The sequence below is a fragment of the Podarcis liolepis genome (assembly GCF_965112155.1).
Source record: "Podarcis liolepis genome assembly, chromosome: 11".
Lineage (NCBI taxonomy): Eukaryota > Metazoa > Chordata > Lepidosauria > Squamata > Lacertidae > Podarcis > Podarcis liolepis.
The window spans coordinates 46611400-46638541 of NC_139565.1; the positions used below are offsets into that span (position 1 = coordinate 46611400).

Genomic DNA, 27142 nt, shown 5'->3' on the forward strand with positions numbered 1-27142 from the left:
CCAGTTTCTAGTTTTGATAGCCAGCTAAAAGAAAAGAAAATAATTCAATACTAATTGTGAGTAGACCGAGGGACTGAATCTGCAAATCTTCTCTTTCTCTTACCAAGTGGATTTGGCATTTTGTGGCTTCCTATACATGGTTTTTGGCCAAGCAGGGTAAGTCTCTTTCTTTGACAGATGCTCGATTCATTTGCATATTGGGCTTTATGTGCATTAATTCAGGGAAATATGCAAATCTACGAATTGCCATGTTGGGTCACATGAAGATTTATTGAGATCAACAACCTCTTTTGTAAACAAAGGACATTCAAATGCCTCTAGAACTGCTCCACAGTGTACATTTAAAGCACATTCAATGCTCTTGACTTCCCCCAAAGAATCGTGGGAGTTGTAGTTTCGTCCTCACAGAGCTGTAGTTCCCAGCACCCTTGACAAACTACAGTTCCCAGGATTCTTTGGGGGAAGTCATGTGCTTTAAACATATGTTGAATGAATATGCTTTAAATGTATATTGTGAGAAATGCCCCTAGCAGGGCTTGAAAACGGCCTTCTTTCTGTTGCTTCTGGACACAGAGATTCCATTTAGTTAAGGTTTTGGTTGGCATCTGTCTGTTTCAAGCGACAATGCGAGTGCCTCTCTAGGGGTGAAATTTGGCACCTGCTTGGCTCCAGGAATTGCTGGAAGGAGGCATACAAGGTACCAGCCAACCATTTTAGGAACTCCACTCTGGATTTGTGTAGGGTTTACTTCTTAGCCTTTCCTTCTGAAAATATCCCACAAGGCAGCAGAGGTTTAGGATCAGTGTTTTCCTAGATGGGTTACCTTCCCAGCTTGATGAGCCCCATTAGCCCCTCACTTCCCTCTACAGTTTGTGCACAAACTGCCTTCTTGACCATTGGACCCACTATTGGTCTCATCCTGCTAGAGCCTGTCTTTGCATGCAGGGGAAGTGCCTAACTCACTGAGGTTTTGAGGCTCATTGGCGACCCTCACTTGGTTTAGCTGGTCAAGCAAAGTTGTTCCTAGCATGTGGCCACTGTAACATGATGACAGATTCTAGGAGCCACAGGAGAGAGCTGAGGGTAATTTGGGGAGCAAAGGTGGACAAACTACCCCAAGAGGAGAAAAACATGAACCCAACAAAGGTACTACCCTGCCCCTAACCAGTGGTGTAGCGTGGGTTGTCAGCACCCGGGGCAAGGCAAGTAATTTGCGCCCCCTAACCCGTGGATTTGCGCCCCCTAACCCGTGGATTTGCGCCCCCTAACCCTAACCCCAGATGTTGTGCCCAGTGCGGCCAGCCCCCCCTGCACCCCCCACGCTACGCCACTGCCCCTAACACCCCATACACCACACTCTCTCTATTTGCAAATGCAACTAGTGAGTACAAACAGAATTGGAGACATCAAGAAACATGGTGGAAGTGTCAGCATGCTCAGGGTTTACAACAACACAGCCCAATGAAGACCCTTAAAGGTAAAGGGACCCCTGACTGTTAGGTCCAGTCGCGAATGTCTCTGGGGTTGTGGCACTCATCTCGCTTTATTTGCTGAGGGAGCCTGCGTACAGCTTCTGGGTCATGTGGCCAGCATGTGGCCAGCATGACTAAGCCGCTTCTGGTGAACCAGAGCAGCGCACGGAAATGCCATTTACCTTCCCGCCATTTACCTTCCTTACCTATTTATCTACTTGCACTTTGTTGTGCTTTCAAACTGCTAGGTTGGCAGGAGCAGGGACCGAGCAACAGGAGCTCACCACGTTGCGGGGATTCAAACTGCTGACCTTCTGATTGGAAGCCCTAGGCTCTGTGGTTTAGACCACAGCGCCACCCGTGTCCTTAATGGTGTGTAAAAGATTATCCAGGACATACTATTGGTTCTTGGAAATAGGATAGTGTATTTATTGACTATTCCTACAAGTAAAACAGTGAATTAAATTATTCTTACATTACTACTACTACTACTACTTATTTGCATATTCTTTGTAAATGGACGCTTTCAGGCGATGGAGAGAACCAGCTTGGTATTCCTTATCCTACTGAGCCTTGTAATTAGGAAAAGTTTTGGGTGCTACTGTGACCATTACCCATGGAGCTCCTGGTCCAGCTGTTCACAGACTTGTAATCATGGGACGCAAACCAGATCAAGGTTGGTATTAGCAATTACAAGATCTCCTCCCCACCTTTAGAACATCAGAGGGCGAAAAGATCTCACCTTCATTCATAACAAACTCATACTAAATTTCAGGAATTATGCTATAGAAATAATCATCATCATAGAATTGTAGAGTTGGAAGGAATCCATATCTAGTAAAAAGGTAAAGGACCCCTGGATGGTTAAGTCCAGTCAAAGGCGACTGTAAGGTTGCGGCGCTCATCTCACTTTCAGGCCAAGGGAGCCGGCATTTGTCCACTGACAGCTTTCTGGGTCATGTGGCCAGCATGACTAAACTGCTTCTGGTACTATGGAACACCGTGATGGAAAACAGAGTGCATGGAAATGCCGTTTACCTTCCCACCACAGTGGTACCTATTTATATACTTGCACTGGCATTCTTTTGAGCTGCTAGGTTGGCAGGAGCTGGGACAAAGCAACGGGAGCTCACCCCGTCATGGGGATTCGAACCGCCGACCTTCTGATCGGCAAGCCCAAGAGGCTCAGTGGTTTAGGCCACAGCGCCACCTGCATCCCTTTACCTTTACCATATCTAGTCCAACCCCCCTGCAACACAGGAATCACAGCTAAAGAATCCCTGACAGATGGCCATCCAACCTCTGTTTAAAAACCTCCAGTGAAGGGGAGTCCACCACCTTCCAAGGTAGTCTGTACCACTACTGAACAGCTCTTACTGTCATGAAGTTCTTAACAGCAATAATTTGAATTTATATAGTCATCCATTCATAATTATTATTTGCTTTGTCTGACAAACCAGAAAGGAGAGGGTTAGGAAAGGAAGCAAAAGCTTCCTACATTAGTTGCTTCCATCAGTAACCAACGCTTTGGCAAGGGCCACATTCAAGAGGGTCCTGGACAAGGAATCATCTGGGACCACCCCTCCCCAACAGAGCTTTCCAGGGGGCAGTGGAGGGATGGGTGTCATGCAGTAAAGATCCGTGGTGCAGCAATAAAACTTCCAGCACATTTGCAAAGCTAAGCAGGGTCTGATGCGATTTCAGATTGGATGGGAGACCATGTGTTGAGTTTCCTACATCGCTGGGGGTTGGACGAGATGACCCTTGGAGTTCCTTCCAGCTCTGCAATTCTATGATTCCATGACATATATAGAACTCTCCCATGGGAAGGGCATCCTGACAGGCCCAGGATTCCTGCCTCATGCTGAGGAGTCCTATGCACATAAATGGAGAATTGCATAGGGCCCTTTCTCATACTCCCCATGTGACTGGAGGGGGTGGGTGGTCAAGATACTTGTTGCCAGCAAGGGAGGGCCCTGTCCATGCCTGGAATGAATATGACAGGGTTGGGACTGTATGTACACCCTCCCCTACCCCGCTCCACCATTTCCCCGACATAATAATAATAATAATAATTTATTATTTATACCCCGCCCATCTGGCTGAGTTTCCCCAGCCACTCTGGGCGGCTCCCAATCAAATGTTAAAAACAGTACAGCATTAAATATTAAAAACTTCCTTGAACAGGGCTGCCTTCAGATGTCTTGTAAAGATAGGATAGCTGCTTATTTCCTTCGCATCTGAAGGGAAAGTGTTCCACAGAGTGGGCGCCACTACTGAGAAGGCCCTCTGTCTGGTTCCCTGTAACCTCAGTTCTCACAATGAGGGAACTGCCAGAAGGCCCTCGGTGCTGGATCTCAGTGTCCGGGCTGAACGATGGGCTCCTTCAGGTATACAGGACCAAGGCCGTTTAGGGCCATTTAGAATCAGCACTGATTTGCAGCACCTTCATCTTGCAGGGAAAGCAGCTACGATGCCTACTATTATAAGAATTCTTGCGACAGATTGTGCACGTGGAGAGAGACGCGGGCCTGCAACCAGCAAGTCTGCCCCATCAACTGCCAGATCAGTGACTGGGGCTCCTGGTCAGAGTGTGACCCATGCGTTAAAAAGCAAGTAAGCAATTTGACTGCAGGGACACATGAAAAAACGGGAACTCTGTAATCTCCCTTTGTGCCTCAGGCGGCAGACACTGAGGTGCGGGGAGTGGCCAAAGCTGTGAGTACCATGTGGCCTGCCCTATAACCCCTATGCTAGCCCATAGCTGTCAACTTACAGATTTGAAAATAAGGGACCAGCAGCCTCGAAAATAAGGGATCAGCAGCCAAAATCAGGGATTTTCCAAGCACAGGTATGTTCAACTTCTGAGCCCCTCCGAGCCAAAGGCAGAAAGCCCAGCCAGCAGCCAAACGAAGCCTCAAGCGGTGGTTCCCACAGCGCAGCAACCCAGCAAAGGGGATGCAGCAAGGAAAACCACTGTCACCTCTCCGCTGGGAAGCGCTGAGCAAAGGCGAGTCCCCAGGCAATGCAGCCGATTTGATCAGCACAAGGCATGCAAGCTCCACCCCCCCAGGTCATTCTTAGACTCCTTATTGGGTGAGCAACGCAGCCAAGCAACCCAGTTGGAGCCTCCCTCCTCCCTGGCTGGCAGGGAGGGAGGGAGGGAGAGGAGCTGCTTCCTTTGAAACCCAGGAAATTTAAGAGACATCATCAATAAGGGACAGCAGTGGGACACGGCACTGGGATAAGGGAGTTTCCAGCCAATTAAGGGACGATTGACAGCTATGTGCTAGCCTGCTGCCCTCAAGTACAGGGGAAGACACCAGTACTAAAGTAGGGTTCAAATGTCATTCCACTGGCTTCTGTTTCTGCCTTGGGAAAGACCCCCATCTTGCCCTTCGGCTCTGGCAGCAAAATGTCTTGAGACGGCATTGGCTACACAGTTGTGACTTCCCCTTCCCGGCTCAGCCGAGATCCAACCCGCTGAGCCAAGCCCGGAGGATCTTATACCATACCACTCAACAATCCTGATTGATGTGAGATGTCCCAGAATTACAGAAGCCAATCCTGGTTTCTGATTGGATCCCGAGGTGTCCCGTTTTTCCAGTGCTCTGGCACGAGTCAGCCCTGCATGTATATGCAGTTGATCGTGAGTCAAATGGACATAGGTGGGAAGATTTCACCCTTGTATTTCCATCTGTTTCAGTTTCGTGTCAGGTCTCTGGTACAGCCATCTCAGTTTGGAGGTCAACCCTGTACTGAGCAGATGACAGATTTCCGGAGATGCTTCCCCACAAAGTTATGCAGGATAGTGGAAGTCAATTGTGGGAACAAGTTCCAGTGTGAAAATGGTATTTTCTGCATTTATACATCTCTCTGTGGGAAACAATTGATGGTGTCTATCTATCTATCATCTATCTATCATCTATCTATCATCTATCTATCTATCTATCTATCTATCTATCTATCTATCTATCTATTATCATCTATCATCATCTATCATCTATCATCTATCATCAATCGTCTATCGTCTATCATCTATCTATCTATCTATCTATCATCTATCTATATCATCTATCTATCTATTTCTACCTCATGGATTCTGAACCTCAAGGCCTGAGGTCACCAACTTTTCTGGGTGAGAAGACACATCTGGAAATAATAAACTGTTCTGCCCACCACAAAATAACCAATTCACAGAAGAAAAACTGATGATGCTCAGAACCACCACCACTACTCCAAAAAGCATTATTTGTTTTATTTATTTCATAAAATTTATATACTGCTGGATTGTAGAAAATACCTCAAAGCAATTTACAAAAATAAAAACAAAACAATTATCGCTAAAAGATTTGCAACCACAATTTAAAACATACAGAAAGCTAAAACTACAACAGGAAAGACTAAAACAAGTTTAAACTCGTACAAACTTTCTAAACATGTTTAGCGCCCTCTAAACAAATAAAACAAACAAAAGCAACCCTTTTCCAATTAAAAAAACCACACCTATATATATGGTTGGAACAGGGATTCTATGATGCTGTTTTACTTCAGGGCCTGTCAATTTTGAGTGCTCTTAAACCAGCACATTTCTTCTTGTTGTTAGTATTTTATTATTTATTAAATCTGTATATCACCCTTCATTTGTGGATCTCAGGATGGTTCACAACATAAAAATACAATATTTAAAAGCACAAAATACATAATGAAAATAAGAACGAAAAACAACCTCTCTCCCACATATGGTTATGATCTGTTGAAGTAGTCATTAAATACACTGCTGGGCTGTTCAATTAGTCCTAGCTAGCACAACTTGAGTTGTGCTGTGAGGGAGGCTTACTCGTACCTCAAAGTCGTCATGCCTGCTGTTCTTTCTCCGAAACAGGTCGCTGTGTTGCCAGACAACTGAGATGCAATGGAGACAATGACTGTGGAGACAATTCAGATGAAAGGCACTGTGGGAGGATAAAGAACACCTGCCGCTCAACAGTCAAGACCATACCCAGTGTGCAACTCATGGGCCTGGGGTATATTGCTTTCACTTGGGCTTCATAGGGGCAATTTAGGTGAATGTGATGCTACGGGGGGAGCAGTGCTGTGGCGTTTGCCGTTTGTTTGAAAATGTCTGTACAGGGGGAGAGAAAGAGTTAGTAGGTAGACCAATAGAAAAGCCAAAGGCGGAGCCTGCCTGTTTATAAAAGGGCTTAGCCCAAGGTTTGGGTTGGTTGGTTTTAGTTGGTTGGTTGGGAAAGGCAGTTGGAGAAGCAGCTGGCAGATAGTTGGAAACAGAGAGACAGTTAGTGCAGTTGGTTCTTGTGTGAGGGGAGATAGAAGAGTTAGAGACAGGATAAAAATAAGACTAAGAAGGTAAAGAGTAACAACGTTTTGAATGCAGTTAAAGTTTATTTGTGTCTGCAATAAACTACACTCTTCTTTGTTAACTTACGAACCTGACTGAGACTAAGTGATTTACCGGGGAAGACCTGGTTGGTGGCAACGGATTAGTGGTGTACGGGTCAATAGTCCGTGAGATCACCGGGGGCTCTGTACAAATGCCACAAGTGCTTATACTGTATTGTTTATTGTGAGAGCATTTTGGATGCCGTGATCTTGCACTATTTTGCACTGCCCCCTGCAAAGTATTTTCTCAGGCACAGTGCCCCAAAATGTCTGTTTTGGCTGCCACGCAAGATTGCGGCCCTGAAAAGACAGCGCAAAATTGCGCAGAATCCCAGCAACCAAAATGGCTGCCATTCTCTTGTGATAAAAAACGGGATGTCTCTGTTTTTTCTGGGACACTTGTGGGATATGCTGTATATTTACATTAAAAATTATGAAATAGGGTAATCAAACTTTAAGCAAGGGCCCAACCAGAGCATCCATGAAGGTGAGACCACCCTGGAGTGCTGAGATGTTTGTTTTTGTGGTACTTTTTTGAGTGACGTCTAACAAATTTGGTGATTTGGTTCAAATTAGGTGCAAGACAGCAACAAAGGCTTTCTATCATTTCAAGGTAATCTAATCTTTATTTGTTTAATCACAACTTTGCTTAATCCACCTTTCGTTCTAGATACCATATTCTGGCAGGAGAGAGCCGAGGAGAAGTCCTGGATTTTTCTTTCTATGGCGGGAGCTGCGTCCTTCTGAAGAGCGAAGACAAAAGGAGCACATTTCGTGTGCCTGCAAACCTTGAGGCTGTCCACTTTCAGGTGGCTTGGCAAGGCCTTCTGTAGGACTAGCAACTAAGGTGGCCAGCGAGCCTTCAACCTCTTCGCCTCTGTGCTATACCAGCACTTGTATATAAAATTGTCCAAAATTCTGTAGACTTATTGTTGTTGGCATCTGTCTGTCTTGTGAGACAGTAAGCCTCCGGGGGTGAAGTCAAATTCTGTATGAATGGTATAAAATTCTGAACAGTACCAATTCATAATATTGTTTTTCTTTGAAATCCATGTTCATTTTCTTTTCTTTTGTAAACAATGGCTTTTTAAAAGTAACATTTATTTCACTTGGCTGTATGCCAGAGGCTTTTATTTCCATTGTTCTTCTCCAACCCAAACATGAATCTGTGGATCTCTCTTGACAGGTGAAGCATCGAGAAGATGACCTGAAAACAAATTATTATACAGATTTAACATCCTTGGTATGTTCTTCTAGCAATGTGCAGAATTTCAGGGGACACGGGAAAGATAATTGGGGAATTCCGTATTTATGGGGGTCAACGTCAAACGCAGAAACTACGGCATCGAGTTCCTTCCACGAAGCCATCAAAGCATCCCACAAAATGGTGAGAATGTGTAGCCCTTTGTGTAGGCTGCTTCCTGTTTATTCATTGTCTGTCTGTTTGCTTTTTAAATAAAAGGTATACACTGCTCGATTGTTAAAAAACAACAACTCTCAGCATGGTTTATGAAAAGAGTAAAACAATAAAATTATTGGTAAAGACAGTTAAAAACAGGTATTTAAAACGGTCAAATAATAATTGAAATCAGTGATAAAATAAACACAGATTTAAACACATGCAAATATTTAACATATCTGCATAGGTTTGCCTAAACAAAAATGCTTTTAGGTGGCACCTAAGAAGAAGAAGAAGAAGAGTTTGGATTTGATATCCCGCCTTTCACTCCCTTTAAGGAGTCTCAAAGCGGCTAACATTCTCCTTTCCCTTCCTCCCCCATAACAAACACTCTGAAAGGTGAGTGGGGCTGAGAGACTTCAAAGAAGTGTGACTAGCCCAAGGTCACCCAGCAGCTGCATGTGGAGGAGCGGAGACGCGAACCCGGTTCCCCAGATTACGAGACTACCGCTCTTAACCACTACACCACACTGGCTCTCCTAAAAGTGTAAAGTTGCCTGCTTGATGTGGCAGGGAGGGACTGCCACATGTAAAGGCTGATTTCTTGCAAGTGTGGAATGACTATTATGTGGCACCTATAACAGTTCCAGTTCTGCAGATCAAAGCAGTCCAGTGAGCATATATGGGGCAAGATGATCTCACAGATAAATGGAAGCTCTGTGCTAGACAGCCTTTGTCAACCTGGTGCCCTCCAGAGGTTTTGGACTCTGTCCTCCAGAGGTTTTGAGAGCCAGTGTGGTGTGGTGGTTAAGAGCGGTAGACTCGTAATCTGGTGAACCGGGTTCGCGTCACCGCTCCTCCACATGCAGCTGCTGGGTGACCTTGGGCCAGTCACACTTCTCTGAAGTCTCTCAGCCCCACTCAGCTCATAGAGTGTTTGTTGTGGGGGAGGAAGGGAAAGAAGAATGTTAGCCGCTTTGAGACTCCTTAGGGTAGTGATAAAGCAGGATATCAAATCCAAACTCTTCTTCTTCTACTGCTACTACAATTCTCATCATCCCCAGACAGCATGGCTGTTGGGAGTTGGGGTCCAGCAAACATCTAGAGGGCCACCAGTTTCCCACCCTCGACCAAGTTGTTCATTGTATAGGCCAGAGAGGATAAATAGGGTTGTTGTTTTTAAGGCCGGGGCAGAGGGGTGGAGGAGAGACAACACAATAATTCTCATCCTGATCAATCTTTTTCCATTTCCAAGAATTCCAACTTCATTAGGGTCCATAAGGTGATTGCTGTGTCGAATTTCACAGTGAAGCAGTCGGGCTTGCACCTCTCTGGAGTGTTTTTACAGGCCCTCAACAGCCTGCCTCTGGAATACAACTATGCCCTTTACAGCCGGATATTTGATGACTTTGGGACTCATTACTACAAATCTGGCTCAATGGGAGGCAAATACGACCTTCTTTACCAGTACAGTGAAGAGCAGACAAAAAATTCAGGTATGCCTATCTACATCGTGAGACAATAACTGGTACTTTTTCAAGGAACAGAGAATGGAATGGGGGAACATGAGTCTGGGAACATTTCTCTACCCTGGGTTTGTGGAGTTTGCTTGGAATCAAGAATCAAAGAATCAGACTTTAAGACTGCTTTAAGCTGGAAGTGAGATAGCAACTCTGTTTCCAGACTAGTGAAATCCAAATAACATTTTGTAGGAAGTGGTGAGGCTGTTTGCCCCAGCCTCAAACATGGGGTGAAATGGGATGGGGTGATTTTCAACGTGTATTGGAAAAGGGTAAAATACTGCTTTTCCTCGAACTACACTTCCATGTGGGAGGGGGAGAGAAAAATGGATATAAAGGAAATGCTTTTTTTGGCAAGAAATGGGTTAAAGTGATAGAGCTGTTTCTTCCAAACCCTCTTAGCTTTAGCAGGGAAGCTAAATTAGAACAACGGGAAAGCTAAATTTCCTGCACAGCCATGAGATATTGGATCTTCCTCTTGAAAAAGGGAAAGAAAGAAAAACGTGACATTCTCATAGTGGAAGAATATTTCAAACGTGCCTTGTGGTTTGAGTGTGAGCTGCTGGCCGCAGCCTGACAACCACCACTTTCAAGGATCAGATGCCATTGTGCTTGATATCGTGGATGCTCAGTTCTCCTTTGTGAAATGTCATTTGCTATTTTTGCTGTTGAATGGTGTCTAGGCTTAACCCAGCAACAAATGGAACACTGTGTACGAACAGAAACGACAAGAACCTATCTTTTCTTCATTAAGAAAACAGATATTAATTACGATTGCGTCAGAAGTAAAATGACCGAGAGCTATGAAGGTAGCTATCCTACCCTAAAGGTAAAGGTAAAGGGACCCCTGAACATTAGGTCCAGTCGTGGCCGACTCTGGGGTTGCGGTGCTCATCTCGCTTTACTGGCCGAGGGAGCCGGCGTACAGCTTCCGGGTCATGTGGCCAGCATGACTAAGCCACTTCTGGCAAACCAGAGCAGCACACGGAAACGCCGTTTACCTTCCCACCGGAGCACTTTGACGTGCTTTCGAACTGCTAGGTTGGCAGGAGCAGGGACCAAGCAATGGGAGCTCACCCCATCGCAGGGATTCGAACCGCCGAGCTTCTGATCAGCAAGTCCTAGGCTTTGTGGTTTAACCCACAGTGCCACCCGCATCTAGGGCTCCCCATATTCTGCATTCAAGATTCCCAAGACACTAGTCCAAGGGTAGTCAATGTGGTGCCCTCTAGGAGCTGTTGAAATTCAACCTTGGGCAGCATGACCAAATGGTCACAATTGTTGGGAAGTGTAGTCCGAAAGACACCACATTGGTTACCACTGGCCAAGTCTGAGCAGTATCTAAACTTTTGCAGGCTGCCTCCCACACTTGGTTCTATAACATCGCCCCCAGTGCCCCTTTACCCTATGAAAAGCATTATTCAGAATAGTGGTTTGCATGACCCACTAAGGAAGAAAGTAATACAATAAAATTCAAAACACTAACAATTAACATAAAAGTTTCTGGACGAAAATGTAATCCAAGTTTGAGTTCTGCATCCAGTGGGAGATACGACATTTACTAGCCATTGGAACAAGTTGCTCAAACGAGACAGAAAGGGAGGGAGGGAGGGAGGGTGGAATAGGTATTGGTCCCCCTCCAATGGTTTACGAAGTCAGCTGATCACTTTCTGGTTGTGGGGTCAGCTGACATCACTCAAGTCAGTACTATAGCTGAGAGGCCACTCTTGCATTATGGATCCTCCTCTAACTGACCGGTTCAAAGCCCAGACCAAGAAGGGTACAGGAAGTAAGGCACCTCCAGTTGGTACCCCCAGTTGGCAGCTGGAACTTCCAGTTCATAACCATCGCTCATCACCTTACTCTGTGTCTCTCTCTCTCTGTGTGTGTTGCATTTGCTGATTTCATATCCATCTTAGGTTCCATGCTGAAGTCATCTGAACGATCTATTTCCTTCGTCAAGGGTGGAAGGGCACAGTATGCCGCAGCGCTAGGCTGGGAGAAAAAAGGGTCTTTCCCGGGGCAAACTATCTTTACCGACTGGATGGAATCAACCAAGGAAAACCCAGTGGTGGTTGACTTTGAGGTAAGAGATAGAAAGCAAAATAAAGAGTAAAGTAAAGGGACCCCTGACCATTAGGTCCAGTCATGGCCGACTCTGGGGTTGTGGCGCTTATCTCGCTTTATTGGCTAAGGGAGCTGGCGTACAGCTTCTGGGTCATGTGGCCAACATGACTAAGCCGCTTCTGGTGAACCAGAGCAGTGCACGGAAATGCTGTTTACCTTTCTGCTGGAGCGGTACCCATTTATCTATTTGCAATTTGACGTGCTTTCGAACTGCTAGGTTGGCAGGAGCAGGGACCGAGCAACAGGAGCTCACCCCGTTGCGGGGATTCGAACCGCCAACCTTCTGATCGGCAAGTTCTAGGCTCTGTGGTTTAACCCACAGCACCACCCGCATCCCAAAATAAAGAGTAGATACAAGGAAAAAAGGTCTTATTGTGATGGTAAGATGCTCACTTCTCCTAGAAAAAAAGAAGTGAGGATTATTATTTTTTCCATTTGCATATGTGCTGATTTATGTAAAATTGTTCCTTGTCTGTGGAAGTCCTGATTCCTTCCATTTCATTTAATCTATGCTGGGGGCACCTGGCTGGTCTTCCTCTGGCAATAGGACTAGACACCTCTTCCAGTGACATGATCCTGTAATTCAACTGCCCTTGTACAGAAAAAGCAGAAAACACAAGGGAAACATTTGTTTTTTCTTGGGCCAAACAAGGCCTAGGGGATTTCACCATGACAGCATTTGAGAAACTCTGCGTAATTCCTTCTTAGGTGACCCCCATTTTGGATTTGGTGAAGAACTTCCCATGTGCTGTGACCAAACGCAGGAATCTCAGGAAGGCTTTTTCAGAATATATGGAGAAATACGATCCATGCCGATGTGCCCCATGCCCCAACAATGGTCACCCTGTTTTATCTGGGACCGAATGCCTGTGTATCTGCAAAGCTGGAACTTACGGTGATAACTGTGAGATACGAGCCCCAGACTACCAGTCAGGTATTCACCATGCATATGGTATCTTGTACCATTTGAGCCTTGGCTACCCATCTGCTACATTTTGTACTGAGTGAAGTAATCACGGGGTCTTCAAAGGCAGCTCCAGGTACAATGCACTGCAGCAGTCTCACCTGAAATGTTGGTGCTAGTGATAAATGGTTGAGACACAAGCTGGTGAAAGTAAGAGTGAACATATCAGAATGGTTGACCAGCAACATTTTTTGCTGCCCCATGTAGCTGCAGGACACAGCCTCTGGGGTGTTTCCTGGAGTCCTGTGAAAAGTGCTATTTTGGGGGCAAGGGGACTGTGACGTTAACATATGAGAGAGTGCTGGAGGTGAAATAGTTAAACAGGTTACCCAATCAGAACTCAGGAGGGTGGAGTCAGAGGGACTATAAAACCAGCTCTGGGAGGGGCGAAGGGGGGAGTTCGTTGGGAGTTGGGTGGTTGGTTGGAGTGGAAGTGAACTGGGATAGAGTCTGTGGGTAGGTTGAGTTAGTGTAGCTAAATAAGCTGAGTCAGGAACAGTTAGGGGCTAGGAAGACAAGTAAATATCTGAGAGGTGGTTTAGTGAGTGAGAGCAGGTAGCGGAAGCTATAGGTCTGGATAGGCACCCCATGATTGTAATTGACCAATGTCATTTATGAAATCACACACTTGTTAAACTGCAATAAATAAACAAAAGTTTATGTTCCAGTTTAACCCTGACTGGACTCAGTATTGTACCAGGTAGAGCCTGGGTGGTGGCAGCGAGAAATAAAGTGGTGGCACAGGGATCAATAGATAGTGAAACATCTGGGGACCCTGTGTGATCGCCACAGGGACAACAGCTGTGCACAATGAAAGAGGTTGCCATCTAAAACTCAGTGTTGCAAGGGATCCTGGAAACCGCTCCTCCCCCCCCCCCAAAGCATGACTTTGTAGATAGCCATAAAAAATATTGCTGCCCAAGGAGATTCTTGAGTGGTATCTAGACACATATAAAAAACATAAAAATGCTTTTTTTAAAAAATATTTTGATAAATATGTTGAATTTGCCATAGCTCACCATCGCCATCTAGTGTCACATTTGTACAATGCACTTTACAACACTATTAAAATGTTTTATTTACAGCTGTATAGCTAAGTCCTTGGTGTGCCTGCATAGCCGGTTATATCTGACCTGCTAATGGGGCCACGGAGTAGAAAAGAAGAGCGACAATGGAAAGGCTGAGAATTATTATTTTGTTAGGTTTTCTGCTCCTGATTACACTTGGCTCAAGGCAAACGTGTCGTCTGTCACTCTATAGATCTCAGCTTTGAAGTGCTCGCTTTGTTTATAGAGTTGCTTTATCAATCATTGTTCTAATGGGACCGTGATCTTTTAAAAAATCTGTTTTCGTGCGCCATGTCGCCTTGAGAACACTTGTTGTCAGATGACTAATACACAGATTGGTTGAATGAATGAATCATGGAATTGGCTGTGGAACTGTTTTTGATGGTTTCAGAAAGGGGCGAGACAACACTGTTACAAAAGGTGTGCTGAGAGAGAGAGAGAGAGAGAGAGAGAGAGAGAGAGAGAGAGAGAACCAAAACTCAGTTGCTGCATTCAGATATAGGAAGCTGCCTTATGCTAAGCCAGATCTAACTCAGCAATGTCTACAATGTCTGCTAACAGTACTCCAGAGTTTCAGAAAAGAGGTCTCTCCTGCTTGGAGATGCTTGGAACTGAAGTGGGGATAATTTGCGTGCAAAGCATTTACTCCACCGATCCGCAACCTTTTCTCCAAGGAGCTCAAGGTGATGATACATGCTTCATCCCTCTCCTCATTTGATCTCCACAACAACCCTGTGTTGTAGGTTAGGTTGAGAGGCAGTGACCTTGGGGGATTTGAACCTGGTCTCTCAGGTCCTCCTAACCACACTGCCACACTGGCTTTCCAGAACAATAAGCCAGACTTTCTGCTTATCATGGCTTACTGGGAATGAGTGCTGTGCTTCTGCAATTTGTCCGGTTTCTAAGGCTTTCCTCCTCCCCTGGCATGAGCAGGGCAAACCATCCAAGAAGCCTTGGTGTCCCATTGCATCTGAACCAGAGATCAGGATTTGTTCCCCCTAAGCAAGTCATCTCTTGAAGTTGGCTAGTGTTAGTGGCCTATTAGGGTTTGCTTATTCTGCTCACACCAGGGGAGAAGTGAAGCTGGGGTGATCGGGCAATGTGAGAGTACACTTCTGTCTGTTCATACTAAACCATAAAGCAGGAAATTGGTTTTATTAAATATGGATGCAGCCACTGAGTTTGGTAACAGGCTTTCTGTTGATACCAGTGGTATTCAGATGAGCTCACATCTGCACCTTGTTGTGTTGAATGCTAGTTGCAGTAGATGGCTTCTGGAGCTGCTGGTCTGCCTGGAGTTCATGCGATGCATCTTTCAAGAGGAGGAGAACTCGGTTGTGCAACAATCCCCCGCCCACAAGTGGAGGAAAACCTTGTGAAGGTGATGGAGAAGGAGAGGAAGACTGCTATATTTCACTGTTTGAAGACAAGTAAGAATCACATCATCATTGCTCAAGCTCAAGCTACACATCATACTGTACCCTAAAGTTTGCCCCATCCCCTGATCCTGCAGTGCTGAGTGATAAAGATAAGTGATAGATAGGTAGCCGTGTTGGTCTGCCATAGTCAAAATAAAAAAATTCCTTCCAGTAGCACCTTAAAGACCAACTAAGTTAGTTCTTGGTATGAGCTTTCGTGTGCATGCACACTTCTTCAGATACACTGAAACAGAAGTTGCCAGATCCTTCTATATAGTGAGAAGGTGGGGAGGGGTGTTACTCAGAAGGGTGGTGGGAATGGGAGATAGGCAGATAGCTGGGAGAGCCTGTTGACGACTCTTAACGACTGTAATAGGTCTTACAGGAAAAGGCAAGGGGTGAGAAGGTGAGAAATGGTATAGTCATGTATAGTGAGATAAGAATCCAATGTCTTTGTTCAGCCCAGGTTTTTCCATTGTTTTAAGTTTGGTAATGAGTTGTAATTCAGCAGCTTCTCTTTCCAGTCTGTTTCTGAAATTCCTTTGTAGTAAAACAGCTACTTTGAGATCTTGTATAGAATGTCCTGGGAGATTGAAGTGTTCTCCTACTGGTTTCTCTGTTTTGTGATTCTTGATGTCAGATTTATGTCCGTTTATTCTTTGGCGTAAGATTTGGCCTGTTTGTCCAATATAGAGAGCTGAAGGACACTGTTGGCATTTGATGGCATACACAATGTTAGACGATGAGCAATTAAATAGTCCCGAGATGGTATGTGTGAAAGATAAGTGAGTGCACCAGAGGGAGTGAATGTGCACTGGATTAAAAACAATGAAGTCCCCTTTCAAGGTCACCATGTGGGTGCAACCCAAATAGTGCTGGCACTAGCATTTTCGAGCCCCCCCCCCGAATCTGGAGGAGGTGGGTGGTACATAGGAATGCAGGAAGTTGTCTTATACCAAGTCAAGCCACTGGTCTATCTAGCCCTCCAGATTTTGGGGCTGCAACACTTACCAACTCCAGTATGGCAATGGATGATGGGAGTTGTAGTCCAAAATATCTGGTTGGGGAAGGCACTGACTGGAGGTGGCTCTCCAAGGTTTCAGACAAGGGTCTTTCCCAGCTGTACCTAGAGATGCTGGGAGCTGGACCTAGGATCTTCTCCATGGACACCCCCCACTCTGTTAACACCACCTGGTGTGTACACAAACAGAAATGAACCTGACACTAATGAAGCCATTCTGATGTGGAGGGGGTGACAGCTTTACTGCACTCTAAGGCTGTAGTGTCTTCTCTATTACTCTTGTTTGTTTAATAAGCTCCTAACTCATGCATTTTCAGAGGGGCTCCTTGCATAAATGACGATGAAGCCATAAGAGAAGTAGATCTGTATCAACCTGAACAAGACTTGGGATGCGTGACTCCAGTACCTCCAGAAAATGGATTCATCAGGGTGAGGAACATTTCACAAACAGCAACAGAAAGGGGGTTTTTTGGAGGGGGAGGGGTGTCTCAAACCATCTGGCAAAGGCTTTGGCTCAAGGAACTAATTCTGGAACATGTTAATGAGAATCGCCTTTTTGAAATGGTTTTGTGAGCATGTACAGACTAAAATAGGGGCACGGGTGGTGCTGTGGGTTAAACCACAGAGCCTAGGACTTGCCGATCAGAAGGTCAGCGGTTCGAATCCCCACGACGGGGTGAGCTCCCGTTGCCAAGTCCCAGCTCCTGCCAACCTAGCAGTTCGAAAGCATGCCAGTGCAAGTAGATAAATAGGTACCACTCCAGCAGGAAGGTAAACGGTGTTTCCATGCGCTGCTCTGGTTTGTCAGAAGAGGCTTAGTCATGCTGGCCACATGACCCAGAAGCTGTACGCCGGCTCCCGTGGCCAATAAAGCGAGATGAGCGCCGCAACCCCAGAGTCGGCCACGACTGGACCTAAAGGTCAGGGGTCCCTTTACCTCCTTTACCTTTACAGACTAAAATGTGCCAGAACTAGTTAGACGTTCACCAGAACCAAAGATGGAGAGACCATTCAGTAGCAACATGGCACAATTTTAAAAGACCTGGAGTAAGAATGTAAGAACATGCTGGATCAGGCCAATGGCCCACCTAGTTCAGCATCTTGTTCCCACCTTGCCCCCCCCCCCGATACCTGTTGGAAACCCACTAACAGGACCCAAGCACAAAAGCACTCTTCAGAAGACTTGCTGTCTCCAATCATGGAAGCAGAGCATAGCAATCACTGATAGCCTTGACCTCCATGAATTTGGCCAATACGCTTTTAAAACCATTCAAGTTTGTGGCCTGTGGGGGTGTGTTGTCCTTCCCCAGGAGGTGTGTGTGACAACCCAGCGTTGCTTCTAATCTTCTCATTGCTGCTTAGGAAGCAGCTGCATGTTATACTTAATTAAGTGTTACTACCTCTCTCCCCCCTCAACACTAGACCTCGGGGTCATCTAGTTTTTGTCATTTAGCCAGTGAATCACCCACTTCATGACTTGTTCTTACCCTGATTGCAGAATGAGAAAACACACTATTCCATTGGAGAAGAAGCAGAAATCGTCTGCCTGAGTGGCTATAACCTTGTTGGGTACCAGTTCCTCAGGTGCCTGCCGGACGAAACATGGAATCAACACACGGTCGAGTGCCAATGTAAGAAGCAGCAGAATAGCTTTAGTGGAAAGTGGGGATGGGGAACCCGTGGCTTTCTAGATATTCCTTGGGACTCCACAACTCCCATCAGCCCTAGCCAGCATGGCCAATGGGCAGATGTGATGGGAATTACAGGCCACCAGTATCTAGAGGACCACAGGTTCCCTGTCTCTGGTGTAAAGAATAGAAGTCAAGCTCCTTATCATCTATGGACAGAATCCAACATTGTGGAAGTGGACTCAGAGAATGGGTTTTCACATTCCTCCTCTCCACCACCTGCAGCTTCTCATGCACATCCAAAATCTGATCCAGAGGCTGCCCACCCCATTGCAGAGCAGATTTTGGGGCACAGCGAATGTGAAGTCCCATTGTGTAGACAGAACTCTATTACACACACACACACACACACACACACACTTAACAGCATTGGGTGCAACATTTATCCCAGTTCTCCCATTACATTTTCAGGAAGTGGGATGTTTCCTCCCTCCCTCCACCCTTCATCCAAAGATCAACTTATTCATTCAGACATCCAAATTTATCTCTTAAACTCCAGTGTCGACTTGCTCCAGACCACCCATCTCCGATGATATCAGAATCACCCCATTTAAATTCCAGTACCGGATTGGGGACATCATCCACCTAAGTTGCCCAGGTGGTCGTGTTGTTACTGGCCAAAAGAAGTACACCTGTGGGGCTGATCTGTCATGGACACCTCCTGTTTTGACATCACTTACTTGCAAGGAAGGTAAGTCTCTACCAATGCCAGTTTCTGCACTCATGACTTTAGGCTTCTTATGTATTCACCATTTACTGTATTTTCCTCACCCTGTGCTGAAGGCTTAGCAGGGGACAACCACTGGCTCTGAATCAAGCATGCACAAATTGTGAGACAATAAATCAAACACTGTCTACCAGCCAGGATATGGTGTCCCACTCAGGGCTTATTCAATCTGGCTTGCTAGCCAGCTGGTACCCAATGGGCTGTCAAACCTTCAATAGGCAATGATACAGGGTTGGTGGGCTGTGGGTTGTCCAGAACTTCTGTTCTTCTTCCAGACTAGTTAGGATAATGAAACTTTGCTCACCAACTCAGCAGTCCACTGTGAAGCCTGTATCTGTGAACTGCCAATATGTGATGCTTGCTTAATTCTTTTTCTTCAGATGGGCAGATGAATTCAAGAGGGAATTGTCCACTTGGACAAAAAGAGGTGGACTCTCAATGTGTTTGTATATCTGCTGAGGAGGACTGTGAGTAAGTAAGCCTGATGAAGTTAATTCTGACCATAAGCCTGGTCTTGTGGCCTGACGGTTGCTCAGCAATCTTCCTGTAGTTGCAGGACAGCAAAAACAGGATGATTGTTGAGCTCCTGGTGGACCAGATAATACACGTCTGATGTTGTGCATTCTGCCTCACAGATTATGATCTGCGTCAAAGTTTATTTGGTGATAAGAATAGGAGTGTCCTTGTCTTCACTCCATCCTTTGTGCACCCATATTTATTTGTTAATACATTCATATCCTACCTTTTGGGTCCAGCAAATTTTGCATGGCCCTAAACAAACAAACACACACACACACACACACACACACACACCATAATCAAAGCTTAATAGTATTAAAAAAAATTAATCAACTGGACCTAATCAAATTAGACAGCAACAATCAGGTAAAACCAACAGCAAGAAGAAGAAAAGCAGCAAAGCAATTTGGCAGAAGATGCTTCACAAAGAAAAACAGCCAGGAGGAAAAACCGTCTCAGATTCTGGGAGGTCTCAAAGCTCTCTGAAACAACAACCTGATGTCAAAATGCCAAAAGAAACAGGGCAAATGTGTTGATGCTGTTGTTCTAAAGAAGAGGTTGTCAACCTTTTACCTTTTGGGGCCTGTAGGCACATTGCAAACCTGTGAAACTTTCATGGGCTGCAAAACTGCAACCAAGCACACACACTGTTCTCTTGGCTACAATAGACTTATTCTTTCAGATCTAATTTCAATATAGAGAGGGGACCCTGCGGGCATCAGGGAAGGCCATGGTGGGCACCTGTGGGTACGTGATCACCACACTGGCGACCTCTGTTAAAGTGTTGATGTCATTGTTCAAAAGGGTCTGCCCAGGGTAAGCCACCAGCACACACACACACACACACACACACACACACACACACACACACACACACAATTTCAAATGCTGTGAACTGCCGTGAGATCTATGGATGAAGGGCAGTATACAAATATAATAAATAAAATAAATAAATATTTTAATGATTCCCTCCAAAGTCCTGACTTCTCTTTATGGTGGCCATAAGCTGATGTTAAAGATAAGATCAGAACAAGTGGAACAGGAGGGGGGGTGAGCCTGGAGCTCAGCGATCTATGAGGGGGAAATTGCACATCAACTTTCTGGAGGAGTCTGAAATTCCTAATACCTGCAATCTCATGCTTAAATAAGGATTTTATGGAGAACTGGATGGTTGTGAAGGGAGATGCATTTCTATCCAGTGTAAAATAAAATAATAATAATAATAATAATAATAATAATAATAATAATAATAATAATTTTATACCCTGCCCATCTGGATGGGTTTCCCCAGCCACTCTGGGCGGCTTCTAACAAAATATTAAAATACAATAATTATTGTGTAATTGTGAGATGTGTCAGATGAATGCACCTGTCAAGAGTAATGATTACTTAGTTTTGTCCTAATGATAGATTAAGGGCATAAATTGGAGCCCAACACAAGCGCAGATATGAAGCAGCAAAGTCCTTGGCATCTCTTGAACTCTGGAATAGCTGTGAAAAGCCTGTGTACTGCTCTTTTCAATGTAATTTTTTTAAAGCAGCAAAGGAAGATCAGGTGTTCTGGGGATGCATTAGACTGTTAAAAGGCCACCTCAGAAAAGCAAGCAACGAACGGTGGGACCATATTGTCTCCCAGTCCTCACCTTTATCTCTTACAGTCTCTACTCTGAAGAGATCTGTGTGCTGGATGGGGCATCTGAACAAGCCCTTACAAAACCGAGCTGCCAGTATCTGGTTGAAAGGTGCAATGGCTCCGAACAGTTCCATTTCCTCCATTCTGGACCCTGCCACGATGACACGCCTTTGAACTGGGCCGTCGAGAGGGCAAGCTTTTCAGCAAACAGCACAAAGAAAGAACCTTGTGGATATGATGTGTGTTATGACTGGGAAACATGTTCAGGTAAGTTTGTTGACCTGGAAGGATGAACTTTTTAAATGTAAATTGAAAGGCATGTTGAAAAGAGACAGTTAAGTGTTAAGAGAAAATATACAATTTCAGCTAATACATAAATTATGAAACACTATAGATGCATGCTTCTATCATCAGAATCAGGGCTGGATTTAGGTTTGATGAGGCCTTAAGCTACTGAAGGTAATGAGGCCCTTTATATGTCCAGCTGTCCTTTGTCAACAACAAATTGTCACTGTTTTTTGTGTAATTTATGGACCTAATAGGTATCTAAAGTCATTTGCACATAACAACTAGGAGCCTACACAACACAAAACACTGTTGCTGTATGTAGGTTTTATTTTTTTTGTTTTTTATCTTATATTTTGGAAAAGTATATCCAGGTGTTTTTTACTTTAATTTTTTTTGGGGGGGTGGAGCCAAGAGAGTGATGCCCTGAGCTATAGCTTGTTTAGCTTATATGTAAATCCATGACTGGTCAGAATATAAATCCAAGCAATCGCAGTGTGTGTGTGTGTGTGTGTGTGTGTGTGTGTAACACAAGCACACATATAGTAACAATTAATTTTATTAATTGATTATCACAATATCACTAATTTTCCTGTTGCTGTTTGGTCAAATTAGCTTGCAACTTAAAGTTTGCCTTTTCATCCAATTCTTACAAACTGTGGTTTGTCCACAATCCAGGATTGCAAACCGTGAGTTTGGAACCCTGAACAATTAGAGTTGTAGAATCTGAGGTTGCCTCTGGTTAGGCAACTACATATGTGAAGCCTACTCCCTGCAGACGTTTGTGCAGTAAACTCAAGAATCCGGGAGCGAGCATGCGATGTCAGGGTGGGACTAATTGCTGCAGGCCCACTCCTTGCCTCGCTGCCATTTGATATGGGATATATTAATCCCCATATGGGGCTATGAGTCCCCATATGACTCTCTTCCTTTAAATTCCTAGAAGTTTACCTTAATGAAAACATCACTTGGAAAAACAATATAACTCAGGTGGTTAGGAAGGCCCAACAGAGACTCCATTTTATCAGGGTCTTGCGAAAGAACAATGTTAAACAACAATTGATGACCTCCTTCTAAAAAGGTAAAGGGACCCCTGACCGTTAGGTCCAGTCACGGACGACTCTGGGGTTGCGGCGCTCATCTTGCTTTACTAGCCGAGGGAGCCGGCATACAGCTTCCGGGTCAGCATGTCTAAGCCGCATCTGGCGAACCAGAGCAGCACACAGAAACACCGTTTACCTTCCCGCTGCAGCGGTACCTATTTATCTACTTGCACTTGGATGTGCTTTTGAACTGCTAGGTTGGCAGGAGCTGGGACAGAGCAAAGGGAGCTCATCCCATCGTGGGGATTCGAACTGTGACCTTTCGATTGGCAATCCCTAGGCTCAGTGGTTTAGACCACAGCACCACCTTTCTACCGGACCACAATAGAAAGTGTCCTCTCATATTGTATCACAGTGTGGTATGTTGGCTTGACAGCCACAGACAGAAAGTCTTTACAGAGGTACAGAGGGTGGTGAACACAGCACATGATATCATGGGCTGTCCCCTGAGCCCGCTAGATGACATTGCAAGGGATCGTTGCCTTAGGAGAGCGAGAAAAATTCTCAGGGACAATTCACACCCCGGCCAGCACCTCTTTAACCTTCTATCCTCGGGCAGGAGATATAGAAGTATAATCAGTTGTACCAACAGGCTAAAAAGAGTTTCTATCCGTGGGCTGTTAGGCTGCTGAACGGAAAATAATATAGTGCAACTGACTTTCGGGGTTGGTGTGTTGTGCGACAAGCACACAGAGTGCAATGAGATTGAGTGTTTGTGTTGTGGGGGAGGCTCAGTTAATTTCACTGTACACAGGTTGTACATTGACAATAAAGGTATTATTATTATTATTATTATCCCCTTGCAAAGCACATTAATCTAACCTGGAGGTGGTAAGAGATTAACCCCCTCTAGCCACTGTTGTCACTTGGGCATCTAAAAGTGCTCTCACCTTGTCAAGCTTGGTCCAAAAGTCACCTGCCTTTTGATTTGTCTGTTTGCTAGTGGGCGATCAACCTACAACTATTGAAATAATTTTGCTAATGCCTCTGCACTCCTCCACATACTTCCTGAGAGTTCAGTGGCACTGAAATCTAGAGGGCTTATTACTGAGTAGGAAAAAAATGTGGAGAGGGTCATTCTGTTTCATTTCCAAGACATTTCAAAATCATATTCTTAAATGGGGGGGGGGGGAGAGAGAACATGCGTGAGATCCATGTTTATTTATGGATTTCAGAGGGAAAGCGGCTGCAAGAAAATGCCTTTTTGGTTAGTAGATCTCTGCAAAAACGAAACCTCGTGTCAATGTTTGTTATGCAACTTGTTGTTCACTGTGCAACAGGGTGATAACAATTGTGGGTTTTCTCGTAAATTGCCTTGGCTGAGAACACATGAATAATTTTTCTGCCAGGAAAAAGATGGTTTGTCTGGTTAAATTCTCCCTTCTCCCCCCTCACCCAAGACGATCATCTTCCTTTTAGCCAGAAGCAGAAGCAGAAACCACCCTAGACGCTTTCACACCTGAAGCCAAACTGCACTCGCTCATCCTTCCAATTTGGATGAGAACGATTTTTCTTTATGAAAATGACATATAGTGATTGGAAGCAGGGAAATAATATCCCCTCTGCAGCTACAATCTGACTGCTACAGGGCAAGGCAGCCCTAGGTAGAAGAGCTTGGTCTCAGTACTGTCATTAGACTGTTTCATTGATGGAAGCAACTTCCAGTTGCATCAGAAGAGATTAGAAAAACAAAACATTATATATTATTTACAAGTGGTGGTTCAAAATATTGACAAGGGAGGTGACACCTGATTTAAAGCAGCTAGTGCTAATGATTTCGCATTAGGAGAGTGAGCAGGCACGGTGCTGCCTCCTCCAAATGTAGACACATATTAGAAAGCTCTAGTCATGGGGCTGTATCCAACTGAGCCATAGTCAGAGTCAGGGCCGGCCTACCCATAAGGCAAGGTGAGGCAACTGCTTCAGGTGGCAAGATTCACTGGGGCAGCCAATCCCAATGTCACTCTTTCTTCCCAACCCCCCTGTTCTTGATGTAGATCTTCCTTCAACCCTTCCTCCCTGGACGGGAGTAGGAGCCATTCTGGGGTCTGCCCGAGGTTCCAAAATGCCGTGGGCTGCCCTGCTCAGAGTAGACCCACTGAAATTAATTGACAATTAGTTGACCTTCAGTGTGTCTACTCTGAGTAAGACTAATGTCTGATACAGCCATGTTTTGTAGCAGATGAGAGTTTGCTGTTTTGCCTGTACTCATAGTTTGCAGTCCTGGTTTGTAGCCAAACAAACCATTTCTGCTGGATTTTTCTCTCTCCTTCTAACAGTCCTAGCGGAGGCCAGGTGAACACCAGGCACTTACTGATGACAGAGGTCACATCCCCAAAAGCAAGGCCATTGCAAAGCAAGTCAGGAGGGAGCTACCATGTTCCAACCAGGGCAAAAAGGTAGCTTGTCAGCACCCTGGAGAGCTCACAGGGAAGTATTCACTCAGAGAGTTATTGCCCCAGCACCTTAGTGAGTTCTTATGAAGGCTGGCTGGCCTCAACTTCCTATTTGGCCCACCCCTTCTGAGGAACCATATTTTCATTTAAAGAGCAGTTGCCCTATTCTGACTTCTATGGCATGGAGGTGCTAAGGGACACCCGGGTATAGGGTGGTATATAAATCCAATCAATCAAATAATAATAATAATAATAATAATAATAATAATAATAATAATAATAATAATAATAATAATAGAATTGAAGGACTGTACTCTGGCCTGGAAGGGTCTGTTAAAACCTGATAATCTGACGTTGGATTATCTGGGAGGAGGGTAAAGCGATTGCCTCAGCTCCTTCTGAGTCTGCCTCTGAGTCAGATGGAGGATTGTTGTCAGAGTATAACAGGTTTGGATGCAAAAGCAAACTACGGTTTGTCACAAGCTATGGTCAGACTTTGTTATTACTATCGTTGTTATTTTTGCACCATGTGCAGCGAGAAGAGGGAGCGAGTGTAGGACCCTGAAGCTTGTGCTGGCGTACTCTTGTCATGTCAGATTGCAGTGAGGGCATTGTGTCTGAATGGCCCCAAAGGCAAAATCCCAAATTCTATTTAAAACATTCTGCTAATGGAGGTGCAACTGATTTATTCCGGAAATAGGTGGTGTGTATTTTAGCTGGTATTCCTAAATTAACCACCACTGCTGGCATTGCAATTGAATGCCCTCAATGTGTCAAAATGAATGTGTGATATATGCTTGGAAGGAGGCCTTGTCATGCAACAGGAGCTTACGGACACCATTTCCATTATTATGTTATAATCAATTCAAAGATCATATTTGACGTGGTGTAATCCCCTATTTTTTACACTTTATATAGTGTGTGGGGTACCACTGAGCCTTGGGCTTGCCAATCAAAAGGTCGGCGGTTTGAATCCCCGCGATGGGGTGAGCTCCTGTTGCTTGGTCCCAGCTCCTGCCAACCTAGCAGTTCAAAAACACACCAAAAATTGCAAGTAGATTAATAGGTACCACTCTGGTGGGAAGGTAAACGGTGTTTCTGTGTGCTGCTGTGGTGTCAGTGTTCCATTGCGCCAGAAGTGATCATGCTGGCCACATGACCCGGGAAAACTGTCTGTGGAGCGGACAAATGCTGGCTCCCTCGGCCTGTAAAGCGAGATGAGTGCCGCAACCCCAGAGTCGTTCGCGACTGGACTTAACTGTCAGGGGTCCTTTTACCTTTACCTCTCATGGAGGACACTGTGCTCCTTGGAGTAATTTGTCCCCCTTTGGTCCCCAACCTGCACTCAGCTCTCTCCTGTGACTCCTAGAAGCTGTCAGCATGTGACAGCAGTCACAACCCAGGAATGGTTTTGACTGGCCAGCTAAACCAGGTGAGAATAGCTGATGGGTCTCAAACCCTCAGTGAGTTAGGACTTCTCCCCGCATGCAAAGACAGGCTCTGGCGGATGGAGCAGACGAAACCAGTAGTAGGTCCAGCAGTCAAGAAGGCTGTTTCTACACATGCTAGAGGGGAGTGAGGAGCATATGGAGCTCATCAACTCTGAGTACCATTTGATGGAAAAGCAGATATAAGTTAAACCAATAACTAAGCAACAGCAAGAAAAGACTGTTGCTTCTTCTTTTTTCTTTTTTAACTTTCCTGCTTGTGGGTTTCCTATAAGCATCTGGTTGGCCGCTGTAGAAAACATGATGATGCACTGTATAAACCTTTGATCAGGTCGTGGAGAACCTTTGGCCTGAAAGATGCTGCTGAACTACAACTCCCATCATCCCAGGCCATCAGCCATGTTTGTTGGGGATGATGTCATTATATTTCAGCAGCATCTGGGGGCCAGAAAGTGATCCACCCCTGCTCTGAACAAGCAAACAGAAATCATGCTCAGCTGACCCGAAGCCATTTCCCATTCACAGAAACGGAATCGCGGTGTACCTGCTTGCTTCCAAACCAGTGCCCAAAGGATGAGGGCCACCTTTACTGCATCCAGACCAGAAGAGGGCGTTCACAGAGGACATACACCCTCTGTGCATTGGGGGCCATGAAGTGCACCAAGACGAGGGTGGAATCCTTTCATCCTGGGAACTGCTTGCCTTAAAATAGACATCAAAACTCATCTCCTTATGGACAGACATATTTCGGTAGCATGGTATATTCAGAATAAACATCAATGGACGTTAGTACTTTGGTATCAATATATGACAATCACTGAAGTAAGGAGTGCTTTACATATGTCCTAAAAGTACAGCATTGCTGAAGATTTCAGAACTGTCTTTTTCAACCATTCATTAGGTGGAATGGGTGTGTGTGATGAAATGAATCCCTCCCCAAAAATATTGAGGGATA

General features: G+C 45.1%; 1 protein-coding gene across 1 annotated transcript; it reads left to right on the top strand.

Moving 5' to 3' along the window:
• The first annotated feature begins 7 nt into the window (after nucleotides 1–7).
• On the top strand, nucleotides 8–26976 carry LOC310688883 (complement component C6-like). Its single transcript, XM_083465810.1, has 18 exons — nucleotides 8–156; nucleotides 2003–2148; nucleotides 3932–4088; nucleotides 5179–5323; nucleotides 6358–6499; nucleotides 7543–7681; nucleotides 8059–8259; nucleotides 9527–9767; nucleotides 10475–10600; nucleotides 11711–11877; nucleotides 12627–12852; nucleotides 15208–15379; nucleotides 16706–16817; nucleotides 17887–18019; nucleotides 18576–18767; nucleotides 19184–19274; nucleotides 20981–21222; nucleotides 26713–26976. The coding sequence occupies exons 2-18, from the start codon at nucleotides 2006–2008 to the stop codon at nucleotides 26892–26894; spliced, it is 2811 nt and encodes a 936-aa protein (XP_083321936.1). The 5' UTR covers nucleotides 8–156; nucleotides 2003–2005; the 3' UTR covers nucleotides 26895–26976.
• Nucleotides 26977–27142: the final 166 nt, after the last annotated feature.

What these genes read in the sequence shown, in the direction of transcription:
- LOC310688883 (XM_083465810.1), top strand. Translation starts at nt 2,006, where the DNA reads ATGGAGAGAACCAGCTTGGTATTCCTTATCCTACTGAGCCTTGTAATT. An exon ending in CAGTGGTGGTTGACTTTGAG is followed by an intron (nt 11,878 to 12,626) that starts GTAAGAGATAGA and finishes ATTCCTTCTTAG; the next exon opens with GTGACCCCCATTTTGGATTT. An exon ending in ATCACTTACTTGCAAGGAAG is followed by an intron (nt 18,768 to 19,183) that starts GTAAGTCTCTAC and finishes CTTTTTCTTCAG; the next exon opens with ATGGGCAGATGAATTCAAGA.